The sequence below is a fragment of the Enhydra lutris genome, unplaced genomic scaffold, assembly GCF_002288905.1.
Source record: "Enhydra lutris kenyoni isolate GAN:26980312 unplaced genomic scaffold, ASM228890v2 scaffoldscaffold92, whole genome shotgun sequence".
Taxonomy (NCBI): Eukaryota; Metazoa; Chordata; class Mammalia; order Carnivora; family Mustelidae; genus Enhydra; species Enhydra lutris.
In genome coordinates this window covers 2,823,875-2,838,959 of record NW_019154176.1, presented here as the reverse complement: position 1 = coordinate 2,838,959, position 15,085 = coordinate 2,823,875, and the positions used below count along the sequence as shown (strand labels likewise).

Sequence of the window (15,085 nt, the reverse complement as noted above, 5' to 3'; positions counted from 1 at the left end):
CTGGTTTCCTTGACACTTCAACTGCTGTGCAGCAGCTCTTACTACAAAATCGAGGTTGGACAAGCCACCAGTCCTACAGGTTAACAATGAGAACCACACCAGCTTCCCCGGCACTCATTTCGTGCATCCTTAGCAAACAAAGCCTTAAGACTGAATCAAAGCTGTCCTCGGCCCTCTGTGAAGACTGCAGGTTGATCTAAAGCCTTTGGTTATAACCATGATCCTATCTACCCCTTGCTGAGTTTGGGGCCGTCCTGACAGGGCCTGCCTTGAGAGCCTCAAAAGCAAGTTCTTGAGAAATCTAATCTCTGGCCCCTCCCAAGAACCATCTATGGACTTGGGAAGTCAGAAAACTAGAAGACCTTCCCTGTTCTGCCACTTGGTAGCGCTGTTAGCTTAGTCAAGTTACACCCAGCCCAGCCGTGCCTTGAAGTATGGGGAACGGCTGGTCTCTTAACAGGTTAAAGCCAGTTAACACCTTACTCATCAGGAGGACCGTAAACAATCTGAATTTACTTTAACCAATTCTACTGAATGCATTGCCCCTTAATCTTACCAGAACTTTCTTCAGTCTCAAGCTCTATTTAGGAAAGATCTCCAAACACGGGGGGAAAAAAGCAAGATGCAAAATGTCTACCACTTGTGTGAAAAACATCAAAAATAAGTATCTAAGCCTCTCCGTGAATAGAACACAGCTGTAGAGATACACGCAAAGCTGAACACTGGCTGCTAAGAAGAGGAGGCAGATATAGTCCCCTCACACTCTTGAACATTTGACACTTTGTATCAGGTGAACGGATTATCTGCTCAAAACCCTAAATAAAATGTAAATAGAAAAGCAAAGCAGTAGATACAGTATGCACCCATTTCTGTAACATTTTTACATTTTACCTTTTTAATAATAGTTATCATTTTGACGCATTTATTCTGCACACAGAATTGTGCCAAGTGCTTTAAAGAAAAATCGTTACCATTTCGTAGATAAGGAAACGCAGGGTCAAGAGAAGTGGGCTGTTTTTGGTGACACCGAGGGACTCAAACCCAGAGCAGACAGTGGGTTTGCATTCTTAACAAAGGCGCTTACATCCTACATTTTTGCTAGGAAAATCCATTACTATGCCGATAACTCTTGAATGGCTTCTCACTTTCAAGAAAGAAACCTTTTCAGTAAGTCCTTGTTCCAAGTCCCGGCAGTTTCTGAACAGCCTCGAACATGACAACGTGCCTAGTAACGACGCCTGTCAAGCGCCAGCTTGATTCTGACACCGGAGGGGAGCGGGGCTGACTTTAGGCAGATTGTATGCACATCGGCAATCTCACGAAACGCCGGGAGGATGCAACAACAACGGGCTTGAAAAGAGAAGGAGCTCGGTCCCCGGTGCCTTAACAACCCTGAGCTGTGGTTGGCCGAGCGTGTGACCGCAGACCCCGTTCTCCCACGAGCGGGATGTGAATCCTCCAGCGGGGCCTCAATTACCCTACCTGTGAAAGGACTAGAAGATCCCTAGCAGCTCGGTTCTGCCCTTTGGACGCCGGGTCCGGCAGGGCGGCCAGACGCTACACTGCGGGGTTTGCAGGACCAAGAAACTGTAGCGCTCACCGGCGCCGGTCCCGGGGCAGCAACAAGATCTGTCCGGCTGTTGCTGACACCCGCATCTCAGGTCTTCTCCGCCTCTAGCGAGAGACGCAGGGAGAGGGTAAGAAGCCGCGCCAGGTAACCTCGGATAGATGCCGAACCTCCGCGACCGAAATCCGGCCACTTTGAGGATACTCACGTGCCGGGCTCTACCAGCAGTTTCCGCCAACGTACACTGAGCGACTGGCGTAAGATGGCAGCCGCGCAGGCGCATTAACTCGCAGCAGGGGCGACTCCGCCCCTCGACCTCCGTCACGTGGTAATGCCGCTTAAAATCGCCATTAAAAAAAGAGCGGCGAACACATCACATGACGCAGACCTACCAATACAGCAAAGGGACGGGCCGAAGTCCTTGTCACGTGGCTAAGGAACCCTCGGCGTAAGCCACTATCACATGATCAAGACCTCGAAAAGAGGTGATGTTTCTATGCCACGTGACCAAAAACGCAACGGCTGCGCTCCTGCCACGTGACTGAAGCCCGCCTTATCTCTTTTCGTCGCTCCCTCCCTCCCCGGCTCGGCCTGCGTCGAGCGGCAACGCGGCGGCAGGGGGCGGGGCTCCAGCCGATCACGTGGCCCGCACCTCCCCGGCGCGCGCCCGCCCGCCCGCTCGCCCCCGGCCCCGGCTCCTCCTCCTCCTCTTCTCGCCATTGCAGTTGGACTCAGCAGCCCGGTGCGCACCGCGTGGCTTTTGGGGGGAGACCCCGGCGGGCTGTGGCAGGAGGGCGGTGGCGGCGGTTGCGGTCGGGGAAGGGAACGCCGACAAGGTAAGCGTCAATGTGGCGGCGGCGGGGCCCATTCCCGCCTCTGCCCCTCCCCCCGCCAGTCCTCCCACTCAGCGCGGGCCGGGCTGAGGGGTCGCGGTGACAGGGCCTCAGGCGCCCCGCGCTCCCCGCCTACGCCCGGTTCCCTCGCCCCAGCGCTTGTCTCATTCCTCCCTCGCCAGTCTCGCTCCCGCGCTCGGCCGTTACTCTCCCCCATTGTGCCGAGGAAACAAAATGGCGGCGGCGGCGGCGGCGAGGGCCCGGTGCGCGCGCATCCGCCCCCCCTCGCGGCCCCTCGGCCGGCGGCGGCGCCTCGCGCGGGGGGTGCGCGCGCACCGGGCCCCCCGCCGCCGAGTCCCCCGGGCCCGGCTTTGTCTGTTGCGGCGCCCCGCGCGCACGCGCGCACGTGCCGGGAGCACACACCCCCCTTGGCCGGTAGCATCCTGGCTGGCGCGGCAGGGGCGACCCCACTCCTCGTTCCTTTTTAGTCTTTGTCCCAGTCCCTTCCCGGGTTCCAGGAGAGTCCCAGGTTCCCGAGGCGGGAAATGTCGCCGCCTTTGTCCTTACATGGCGTGGAGACGCGGACCTCCTCCCAGAAACTCCGTTCCCACGCTGATTGCCTAGGAGGCCTTTGTCGGTGCATGGGGTTCCCAAATCTGTAGTCAGCCAGGCCTCCCCAGATCAGGACCCATTCTTGGCGGAGGGTTTAAGCTTTCCCTTTCTTTAGTTCAGGTGTTTCACTGATGATGAATTTTCTCCAGATTGCTTAGGATTTGCATCCTCCCTCAAAATGGTGATCTGGTGCGATATTTGGGTATGCTGAAACTTGCAAGATTGTGACCCAAACATGAGAGCTTAAAACGATTTTCTACATTATTTTCTCACGTAGTTGAGGGACTGAATTAAAGTTCTGCCCCAGTTAATACTGCGCCTGGATGAGTTATCTGGGATGTACAGTGATCAGCATGCTCTCCCCCAGTTCAGAACTTGCGGGGAGATAAGCCATCTCTTCTCAGTATTTACAAAATTGACCCGTTGCTTGGGATTCTGCTCAGGGGACATGAAGGGTGAGTAAGGGAGTGCCCATTTCCCTGAGAAGCCTTCCTTTTCAGGACTTAGGTGTTTCAGTGGTCTGAATCTTTTCCCCGATTGCTTAGGATTCTCTCCTCTTTAAAGTGAGTGGCCTGGTGGCAGATTTGGGTTCCACAGGAAAACCTAAGGTGCACCCAGAGTTGGGACTCAAATTTAGGGCTGCAGACTTTTTTTTTTTTTTTTCCTCAGAGAGTCGTGGTTGGGAATCTCTGCGGATTGCTCACATTGCTGCCACTATGCTTTGTGTGTGGTCTTGTGGGATGTAGGTAACAGCAGCCAGTGAGGCTGTGAATGAAGTGTGGGAACCAGAAACTCAATAACAGCTGGAAAAGAGAAAAACAGGCCCCGGGGTACTGGCAGGTGCTACTGTCCCTAGTCCTGGGGTCTTTCCCCCTGAGCTGTCTGTTGGCCATGTGAGCAGATCCTGAACCCTGGGATTTGTGAATGGAATCTCTGCAGGCCCTAGTGTTTGGAGTTGATTGGAGGCTGGCAGTTACCTCCAGGCTTGGCCTTGCCAGCCCGAGTGCGGGTGTATCAGAGTTTCCCTACTCTCCTAGAACTCGGGCAAGCCTGGGAATCACACTCTTTCTGGAGCGGAGTGGTACCTAATCGCTTGCACTTTTTATTTTTTCCTGATTGAACTTGTGCCTTTAGGCAAAAATTCCTTTCTTTAACTTCTTTTAGTATATTTTAGAGGCTTTTTGTTTCTGTTTTTGTTTTTTGAGGTCCATATTACAGAGAGTGAGGAATCTAAGGCTGTTTCTTCCTTTTCTTAAATTCTTCCTGTCAAAAACCTACATTGTCAAGAGCGGGTGCTAATATTTGGATGTCATTGGCGCTCATTTTCATGCTCCCCTGCTTAAGGTCTCCAGGTAGGTACAGGTGGAGTCAGTGATGAGGAAAGAGCTTTCTGTGAGTCTTTAAGCCTCTTTTGTTTGAGTAAGCAGTAGGCTTGTCCGTAGCAAGATGTGGGGCTTGGAAATGACTTTCTGAAAAAGGCTTTCTTTATAAGTTTTCTGTGGGGGCTTGGTTGGGTGTCTGCCTTCGGCTCAGGTTGTGATTCTGGGTCTCTGCTGGGTGGGGAGCCTGGTTCTCCCTCTCCCTCCTCCACTGCCCCTGCTTGTGCTCTCTTGCTTGTGTTTTCTCTCTCTCTCAAATAAATAAATAAATAAATAAATCTTTAAAAAAGGAAAAAAAGTTTTCTTTGGGCTGGATCAACTCCCTCTTATTTACCTCTCTCATTCTTCTCCCCAGTTCCTCCTGATTTCACCTTTTATGACTCAGAGGAATAATTCCCTTACCCAAGGAACTTGGGTTTATACCTCCTTGGATTTGCCCTCCTTTTACATTTTGTCAGTAAGTTGATGAACCTTGTGCAGTTTCGAACTGTAAATGTCACTATCTGGTATTAAATGCATGTGTGTCTCCCAGAGGGATGACATTTTATCTGAATATTGCTTTGATTGAACCTTCATGGGAGTTAGGATTTTTTTTTTTTTTTTAAGATTTTATTTACTTATTTGACAGAGATCACAAGTAGGCAGAGAGACAGGCGGGGGTGGGGGGGAGCAGGCTCCCTGCTCAGCCGGGCTCGATCCCACCTGGGATCATGACCTGAGCTGAAGGCAGAGGCTCTAACCCATGAGCCACCCAGGAGCTCCGGGAGTTAGGATTTTCCAGGCAATGCGTATTGGGTGCTTTTTATCTTAGCCAAGTCCTGGGAGAAAAAAATTTGATTTCAGTTTCCAGCGAAGGGATTTGAAACTAAAGGCAGATAGTGGTTTGACAGGAGTCTACGAACAGTGAAGCAGGTTAGGGGCCCTGAAGGGATGAAATTCCTTCAGATTCCTGCTGCAGCGCTTGACAGTTCCATCTGAAGTGACCAGCTTCCCTCTCTGCTCTGTTATTTAGGGTAAGGGGGTGCTGACTTCTTGTGGCGCTAGTAGCGTTACAGAAACAATATTGAAAGCGGGGTGGACAGGTGTTTGTTAGGGAGCCTTTTCAGTATACCGACTTGTAAAAATTGTTTCTTGCCATTTTATGCTCTATTAAATGCCTGTGATATTTCCCCAAGGTTGCACTTTATAGGCGATCCCATTATAAATTGTGATTGGAAATTTAGAAGTGACTTTTAACGTCACGTATTTTCACATATCTTGAGAAAGCAATGTCCAGTTGAAATTTAAGTTTTTTGCTTATTAAGTGTTCATGGAATGAAGAAATTGAAAATGTAGCTGCTAGTTTTAACAAGAAAATGAGTTTGTTGTCCACAGGCCATTTTCTTGTGTGCCATATGGGATCATTGAGGATCATTTAGTCACAAAACGGAGCATGCATCCTTTTATGAGAGTATGTAAATTTGTCCCAAATTATTATTATTATTATTTAAGATTTTATTTATTTATTTGACAGACAGAGATCACAAGTAGGCAGAGAGAGGGAGAAGCAGGCTCCCGGCTAAGCAGAGAGCCCGATGTGGGGCTCGATCCCAGGACCCTGGGATCATGACCTGAGCTGAAGGCAAAGGCTTTAACCCACTGAGCTCTCCAGGCACCCCCCAAATTATTTTTATAATCTTAGGTGATTAGTGAGGAGTGATGCTGTTTGCAATTTGAGATCTATTGTAATTTTCCTTGAACGTCCCAAACAGCCATTCTTCTTACTGTTTTCATCAGGACTGTGGTTCAAGCTCAGTCTTATAGGGATAATCATCCAGGCCACTTGGTTCTCCGTTGCTTCCTTTGGACTTCTTTTCTTACTTGACTAAGTCTGTGTGTGTTTAAAGAATAAAATGTTGCAAGTTAGGTTGGCTTTTTCTTGGTACATTTAGATTTTTTGCTAGTTAATAATTCTTGGTATGTACTCATAATTCAGAAAAGCAGTCCAAATGTTAACAATGTGGAAATAACCAGCCCAGCCCCATGGCTCGTAGCGGCCCTTTATAAGCATTTGTCCTGTGGGTGACCTGTGCAGAATGTCTGCAGGAAGGAATAAAGGCTGCCGGGTGAGGGCTCACCAGTGACCAGACCAGGTGCGTGAGCTGACAGGAGTGGGGAGAAGGTGAACCGAGTTGATTTTGATGAGGTTAGTTTGAATTCGTTTTAAAATCTCGGCTCTGGAGAAACACTTGGCGGTTTCTTGGAAAACCATATAGGCAACTACCACGTGACCCAGCAAGTTCACTCTTGGGCATTTATCCCAAAGAAATGAATGTTTATGTTCACATAAAAATGTATACACAAATGTTCATAGTAACTTTTATTCTTGATAGCCAGAAGCGGGAAGCCATGCCCTTCAGTGGGTAAATGGTTAAACAGTGGTGCTTCCATACTCTGGAATGCTACTCACCAACCAAAAGCAGCAAGCTGTTGATAACAAAACTTGGATGAGTCTTGAGGCGGTTATGTTGCATGAAACAAGCCAGCGCTGAAAGGTTGCAGGCTCTGCAATTCCACATACATAACAGTCTTGCAGTGCCAAAATTATAGGAATGGTGAATGGATTAGTGGTTTTTAGGGTTAGGCATATGGGGTGTGTGGAAGGGGAGTGTGGCCAGTCACTTGCAACAGGAGGGATCCTTGTGGGGCTGGCAGTGGCCTGTGTCTGACTGTATCCATGTCTGTTGTGGTTGTGATACTATACTATACTATGTAGTTTGCAAGATGTTACCATTGCAGGAGGCGAGGGTGGGGGGGGTGGTTGCAGAGGACACTTGATCTCTGTTATTTCTTACATCTGCATGTGAAGCTACAGTTACTTCAAAATAAAAAAGTTTTATTTAAAAGAGGGTGGCCCTTGGAAGAGGGAGGGGGTAACTGTGCTGTGGGCATTAATGAAGGCACATGATGTACTGAGCACGGGGCGCTAACGCGCAACTGATGAATCACTGGAACTAGCAATACAGTATATGTTAATTTAAATAAAATAAAATTTTGTAAAAACCAAAAAGTGCCGCCCTCACCCACTAAAATAATTCGTGTTTGTGAATTCGCACGTATACGTCACATCCGTTGAGGAGGGGTCTTATTTTCTTTGCAGTGGTTGGGGGGGGGATGCTTTGGGGGAAGTGAACAGATTGCATGCCAAGTTAAAAATCTGGAGCACCTGGGTGGCTCAGGTGATTAAGCATCTGACGCTTGATCTCTGCTCAGGTCTTGATCTCAGGGTGATGAGTTCAAGTCCTGCGTTGGGCTCCACGCTGGGTGTAGAGTCTACTTAAAAAAATCCAACAAGGAAGGGTTGCCCAGTGTGGGGGGTGTCCCCCTCCCCAGCCAGGTGTGAAAGAGTTACTAAACTTACTTACTTCACCCCCTTGGCTCTTTAAGAGGATGTTGGAAGGGAGGTTTGGCAATTCCCACTTGGAGTCATGGTACACACTTTACTGTCAGGTCCTCTCACAGGCAGACTTGAAAAACATTTCTGTTGGTTCGTCCAAGAGTCGTTGAAATTCCTCCTTTAATATATTGCATTTGCGGTTTTATGATCAATGAAGTATCTTTCCATAAAGTCACCTTTTATCCTTACTATTTGCAACTCTTATCTTAGCTAGCATTTGACCCATGTTTGACCCAGCTCTGAATAGGTAATTTGCTGGAAGGTCCCATAGGTGCTAGGTTGGAGAGCCCTGGCAGGCACAAACCTGGGGCTTCTGTCTCCCAAGATCCATGAATGCTCTACAGTACCAGTGGCCCTAGAGTCCGGGGTCTCACCAGTGGAGTTCCAGAAACCTTTTGAGGGGAAAAAAATCTGTATTTGTCAACTTTTTATTTAGTAAAGAAAAATATCTTTGTAATTAATTAGTGTACCTTGTGTCCATGTCTTCTTGAGGAAAAAAGACATGCCTTTTAAAATTGAAAATATTTGTGAAAATCTTTATTCCTAACTTTATATCTCCTTGTGGATCAGTAAAAATACCATTGCAGACAGATTTGGGAATCACTGTACTAGGTGTTAGATCTGTGCTGGATTTTAAAATCTCTCAGAGTGGCATTCATAACCAGATTTTAGATAGGTGTCTTTTGATTGAAATGTTTTGTTAAACTTTTGTGTGTCCTCAATGGTGTCAGTCTGTGGAGGTTTGTAACATCACTAAAGAGGGGCACGTGTCTAGTACTTCACCTCACACGCCAGGACAGGACAGCTCCAGAGATGGGGCAGTTGGACGTGGAGTTTGGATCCTCGCATATGTCAGAGCCTAATTCTTCAGTCTCTTAGAGGAGCGTCTGTTTCAAGACAGTTCCCCAGAGTCTCTGGAATAGCGGTAGGAACTCGGGGAAATACACTGGCAGAGGAGGTATCCGCTCTGGAAGATAGGCGGGGCCGTACCTGTGAGGGCGTTGCCACTACACCTGTCCATTCATTCTATAAACAGTTGTTGATCCACGCAGCTGATGTGGGCGTGTTTCTTTTTCCAACAGCAAGTGCTACATATGTCACATTCTAATTAGCAAGAGGTCAGAGAGGTGGTCATCACACTGCAAGAGAAAGGTTTTGTGGTTTAAACTTCCATAACTCTGCATGCTGTGAGTGGCTGGATTCGAGAAGAAAGAAACCTGATCCCTGTTAGAACATCCCCAGCCACACAAAGTTCACGTTTAAAACCCCGGTTCTTCACTCTCCAGCCGTTCCTTGCTTTGGCTTCTTTTCATAGAAGCTGGGCTGGGAAAAATTGGGCTTCCTTATGCCCCAGTTTTGAATCATAAAGGTGGTTGCAGGAGCGTCTTCTGTTTAAAGTTTGATTGGTACGAGCCAGTGGAGTGTTGCTTATGGGTAGGTGGGTGTTGGGGGCTTCCCGCCAACAGTGTTCTTCGCTAAAAATCTTGGAAAGGGGGTTTCTGCTTGCCCAGAAGACCCCTATGTCTGTTAATGAGTTGGATGCCCTGGTATTCAAGACCAGAGCAGCTGGCTTCTGAAAAAGCCGGCTGGGATGACGGATCCGGGTTCATAGAGACAACGGAGACCGGATTTGCTGCCCTGCAAAGGAGCATTGTCTCCAGTTTTTAGCGTTTGTTTTAGCTCATATAATTCTGTGCCCCTGAGTCAGGAGGCATCACCACCAAGGCCCGGTCTAAAGGAGGAGGGCTCCAGGGCTGAATGTTCCACAGGTGTGGGCCAGGTGTGATGGTCACAGCCAGTCATAGCCCAGTGGGTCTCTTCAGGGGTTCCTTCTGGGGCCTGCCGCTCGGAGCAGAGGAAGATCAGGGGCTGCAGCCGCCTCAGCAAAGGTGCACCCACGTTCCAGTTTTAATGGTGAAGGCGGCAGATGGAGGCCTCCATGCTGGATGGCAGGTGCATTTGGGGGCGTGTGTATGTCTGTGAGGTACTTTTGATGGGCTCATTTCCTTTGACACAATCTTTTTTTTTTTTTTTTTTTTTTTTTAAGATTTTATTTATTTGCCTGAAAGAGAGAGAACCATTGCCTGTGCCCATAAGCAGGGGGAGTGGCAGGCAGAGGGAGAGGGAGAAGCAGACTCCCCAGTGAGCAGGGAGCCTGATGTGGGGCTCAAGCCTAGGACCCTGGGATCATGACCTGAGCTGAAGGCAGACGCTTAACCCACTGAGCCACCCAGGCGTCCCGTGACACAGTATCTTTTTACCCATTGGTAGAAGAGTGATCTTCTACTCCCTGTTTCTCTTTGTCGGATGGCGTTCGTTCTGAGTTGCGATGCCCACCTCAGCTGTGGGCGGGCTTCAGTCCCTCTTCACCATTTTCAGAGTAGGGAGCTGGGATGGACCCCTCCCGTGGTGGCAAGTTAGGTTCTGGGGGTTTTATTAAGTATTATTACAGACTCGAGCTTTTATGTACATTTTTGGTGCGGAATCAGTTTTGATTATATATTTATAATGTTTTAGGATGAAAATTTTCAAATATACACCGAAGGTGACAGAGTTTTAAAGTGAGCAGCTGCCTGTGGGTATAGCCTAGGTTCTGCCGTGGACATTTGGCTCCAGTTTTGTCTCATACATCTCTCCGTCTGTTCTGGTCATTGTTCAGTTCACTTTTATTTATGTATGCATCTGCTGGATGCCTCTGGCATATAATCCACTTTATCCTTATGATGCCTTTCAGAGTGGCCAAAAATTGCAGTACTATCTGCAATACTATCTAAGTATTAACTAGAGTCCAGTATTTAGTTATAGTTGGGTTTTTTTTGTTTGTTTTGTTTTGTTTTAAATAATGCACACATGTTCACTATACCGTTTAATTTTGACCACTGCGTACGCTCCATCCCTACCAAGATGTAGACCGTGACCGTCACTCTGAAAGCACCCTTCCCAGATGTCCCTGCCACCACCTGTCCGGGGCAACTGCTGAGCAGTTTGGCTGTTCTGGAACTTCATACATATGGCAGTATTTTATGTTTGTTTGTTTCTTTCTTTCTTTTTTAAAGATTTTATTTATTTATTTGACAGAGAGATAACAAGTAGGCAGAGAGGCAGGCAGAGAGAGAACAGGAAGCAGGCTCCCTGCTGAGCAGAGCGCCCCACGCGAGGCTCGGTCCCAGGACCCTGAGATCATGACCCGAGCCAAAGGCAGAGGCTTAACCCACTGAGCCACCCAGGCGCCCTGCATTTTATGTTTCTTTCTTTTTTTTTTTTCCTTTTGTATTCCATTGCTCCAAATGTAGCTGATGGGAACCTTTACAAGTCAACTCCTTGTCCTTTGGACTTGTGTTAATGTCCAAGCACTTCCTTGCTTTTTAAAAATTTATTTATTTATTTATTTATTTGACACTGAGAGAGAGGGAACACAAGGAGGGGGAGTGGGAGAGGGAGAAGCAGGTCTCCCACCAAGTGGGAAGCCTGATGTGGGGCTCGATCCCAGAAGCCTGGGATCATGACCTGAGCTGAAGGCAGGCGCTAAAAGATTGAGCCACACAGGCGCCCTGCTTCCTTGCTTTCTGATGTGCAAATGACCAGGCTCCCACAGTTCCGGGGTGAGGTGCTGAATCAGCCATCTCTCTGGGGAGCTCCTTTTAGAAAGTTAGACAATATCAGGTCTGTAAAACCTGGAATGAAAAACTCTTAGCCTTCTGAAGCCTTGGTTTAAGTTCTGTTGTTTTTATTTATTTTTTTTTTTTTTTAAGATTTTATTTATTTGTTTGACAGAGAGAGATCACAAGTAGACAGAGAGGCAGGCAGAGGGAGAGGGAAGCAGGCTCCCTGCTGAGCAGAGAGCCCAATGCGGGACTCGATCCCAGGACCCTGAGATCATGACCTGAGCCGAAGGCAGCGGCTCAACCCACTGAGCCACCCAGGCGCCCCAGTTCTGTTGTTTTTAAAGTCTCCGCATTTGATGTTCGTGGTGGCGGCGGAGCGTAGCACAGGGAGCTGGTAAGTGTGCGGTGAGATGTTGGCTCCTGGCACCTTGTTGGGCTCGGAAGGCAGGAGTTTCTTTTCTACATTGTGCCAGCCAGCCAGGTCCACAGGGGCAAGGCCCTTGTCTGACGTGTCTGTCACTGTCCTGGAAGCCAACCCTGGGGCTTTGTGTGGAGAAAGTACGTGCTAAATACGTGTTGAGTAAATCAGCACGGTTGGAGCATCAGCCTTCACTACTCAGAAGGATGCGGTCCCGGCGTCGACGTGGCCAGGAGTGGGGGCCGTCTGGCATGGCCGTGTCTCCAGTGGGCTGTAATTTCTCGGAGTCTGCTTCTCGGTTGAGATTCTGGGTATCTGAGTGTTGGTTGAATTTTTGAATGACCTGCCGTGGCTGCGCTTTTATAAGGAGTACGTAAGTCCGTTCTGCAATTAAAGAAAAAACCGGGATGGCAGTTTTCAGACATCACAAGTGAATCCCAACATACCCGTCTCCCAGCTTCAGCAGTGGTCAGCACTGCACCATCCCGTTTTATCTCCGTCCCCATCTCCACCGCCTGCCTCCCTGGGGTGTTGTAGAGCAGATACCAGGAATGTACTTGCAATGGTAATTTATCTTAAATACTGCCTAACAGGTAAAGCATTCTTTTTGAACACAGCCTTGATATCCATGTTCCCAAGTGAAGGAATGGGAACTTTTTCATACGGGATGCACTTTGTGTGTCACTCACTGCTTAGCCTCCCAGGGCAACCTGGCAAATGGAGATCTCGTTGGTAGAAGAAGTTGGTGCCGTTGCGAAGGGTCCATGGGGTTTGTGCTGCTTGCTTTCTGTGGGTTGACCTGTTTAATTTTCAATCCTCCTGCAAAGGTAGAGGGGCCGTATCTGGGTCACAGGTGTAGAAGGAACAAGGAAACTTGAGGGCCACATGGCTAGTGGCTGGACAGGCAAGCCTAGATGTGTGCGGAAGCTCCCATTTGGTGACAGAGCGGAGCCCAGAGGTTCACTCCTCTCCCCAGCCCTCCCACAGCATAGCCTTTGACCCCCGCTTGTCTGTAGCCCCCTCTAATTCCACCTTTCAGCTTTATAGTTCCACTTTGAAACCTGCAGATTTGCAGTTAGGTTGTTAGGTAGTCCTGAAGCATTGTGGGAAATTCTTGTTTTGGTCCATCACGTCCAGGTTTGTCCTTGAAATGTGTGCCTTTCCAAGTGGGGCCTGCCGCCCTGGCTGGTGACTGACCAAGACTGAAGGAGCTGGCTGTTGTGTGGTTGGATGGGATGTGCGCATTCTTCTGTTGTGTATTACTCTGATGGATATTGTTGTTGTTGTTTACTCATTTGGAAGATTTCATTGTGGACCAGACTGTTTGCACAGAGTGGGAACTGAGTAGGTTGTAGTCAGCCTGTTATTTAGAGCCCAAGATGGTAATTACAGCTGTGCTTGTCCTGAGGCTTCTGTCGCGCACTTGCGTTCTCTCGGCCTCTCCAAAACGGAACGCACAGGTGTGGCCACGTGGAGCCACGGTCACGTCCACCTGATGTTGCAGAAGGTTCTTGCCTTTCTAGTACAGAATCTGGCTTTCTGTCTCCTGCTTTCCTTCCGTCTTTTTCATTACCTTCAAAGACGAGAGCTCCTTCCCTCTCTTTTCCTTCTTCAAGCACCAAGAGTTTGCTGAACATTTATTGGAGGCTCATGGGTTTTTGATTTTTTTTTGTCTATATTTGTAAAAACTGGCATATTTTACATTAAAAAAAAGATGAAAGGAGATGAAATAGAAATTTACTGGATGTGGGTGGGAAGTCGGTCTGTTTTCATTTTTATGGGATTTTATAATTAGTTGTTTGTACCTCAGCTTAGCAGTGACTCCTTGGAATAAAAATGTGTCCTGGGTTAACAGGGCCCCTTCCTGTGGCTGCACCACTGTCCTTCATCCTGTTCAGTATCTGGCTGCTAAAATTCATCCATCTATGAAATATTTGAAACTAAAAAGATTTTCTGATCTTATAGATAGTTGAAGTATTGATAACACCAAGGAAATCTGTCACAATTTGAAAAGATAAGCAAACATTTGATTTCCAGACACTACAGAAAAAAGAAGTAAAGATGGTAAGTTTTTTTTAATCATACTTCTTTATTCATGATATTCAGAGATGTGGCATTTCCCCAAGGCATTTGATTCTCCTATTTTTTCATTAGACTTTTTGAATTACAAAATACTACTACATCGTGTCAGAGCTCACATGCATACAGATACAGACACACATACAAATGTTTCAGGTTAGGTTGAGTGTGGCCCCTCTCAGCTGCCTCCGGAATGAACAGCTGTTCCATCTGGTTGTCCTGCTTCTCAGCCTACTCTGACACAAGTGATAAGGCAGAATTCTGAGTCGGGCAGCCTGAAAGATACCTGGAGGGGGGCTTGGTGTCTTTGCAAGGTTTTAAACTGAGTGTTCACATTTCCAGCGTCCAATGCGAATTTTTGTGAATGACGATCGCCATGTGATGGCAAAGCATTCTTCTGTTTATCCGACCCAAGAGGAACTGGAGGCGGTCCAGAACATGGTGTCGCACACAGAGAGGGCGCTCAAGGCCGTGTCCGACTGGATAGACGAACAGGAGAAAGGCAGCAGCGAGCATGCGGAGTCTGAGAATGTGGACGTGCCCGCGGAGGAGGAGGCCAAAGAAGGGGCTGGGTACGTGTGCGGTTTCGGGAGGGCGGGGAGCCTTCGGAGAGATTGGCCAGCATCAGAGTGAGCATCTCCTTTTCTAAGAAACTCCAGCCTTTCCAGGGACTCTGGGTTCTGGCTGCGTGGACTCCCTCACTGAGCATGCATTGTGTGTCCCTCAGGGAGCAGAAGACGGAGCACATGACCAGAACCCTGCGTGGCGTGATGCGCGTGGGCCTCGTGGCAAAGGGCCTGCTGCTCAAGGGGGACTTGGATTTAGAGCTGGTGCTGCTCTGTAAGGAGAAGCCCACGACCGCCCTCCTGGACAAGGTGGCTGACAACCTAGCCATCCAGCTCGCTGTGAGTGTGACTGCCTCCTCGGGGTGGGGTCGGGTCATGCTTGTCGAGGACGGCGGGACAGAAGAGAGGCCCACTTGTGCTGTGCATTGGGAGGCACGCTGCAAAGCCCCCCTCGCACGTGCTTGCGTACGCCTGACCCAGAGGTGACGGCAGGATGCCGCGGGGCTGCTGAGGTTCTGGACGGCGCCTGACTGACCTCCATGGGCCCAGGCGCTGTCAGCCGGGAAAGACTCAGTGCCTACTGTGTGCTG

The 15,085-nt window shown here is 48.7% G+C and overlaps 1 protein-coding gene across 4 annotated transcripts in view; it reads left to right on the top strand.

The window, feature by feature from the left end:
• The first annotated feature begins 2,259 nt into the window (after positions 1-2,259).
• LOC111162387 (interleukin enhancer binding factor 3) overlaps positions 2,260-15,085 on the top strand; it is a 30,935-nt gene continuing 18,109 nt past the window's right edge. For all 4 annotated transcript variants that reach the window (XM_022526773.1, XM_022526772.1, XM_022526775.1 and 1 more), the window contains exons 1-4: positions 2,260-2,403; positions 13,816-13,914; positions 14,272-14,501; positions 14,657-14,834. In XM_022526773.1, the coding sequence (XP_022382481.1) occupies positions 13,912-13,914; positions 14,272-14,501; positions 14,657-14,834 (411 nt within the window). In that variant the 5' untranslated portion in view covers positions 2,260-2,403; positions 13,816-13,911. The remainder of the gene's footprint in view (positions 2,404-13,815; positions 13,915-14,271; positions 14,502-14,656; positions 14,835-15,085) is intronic.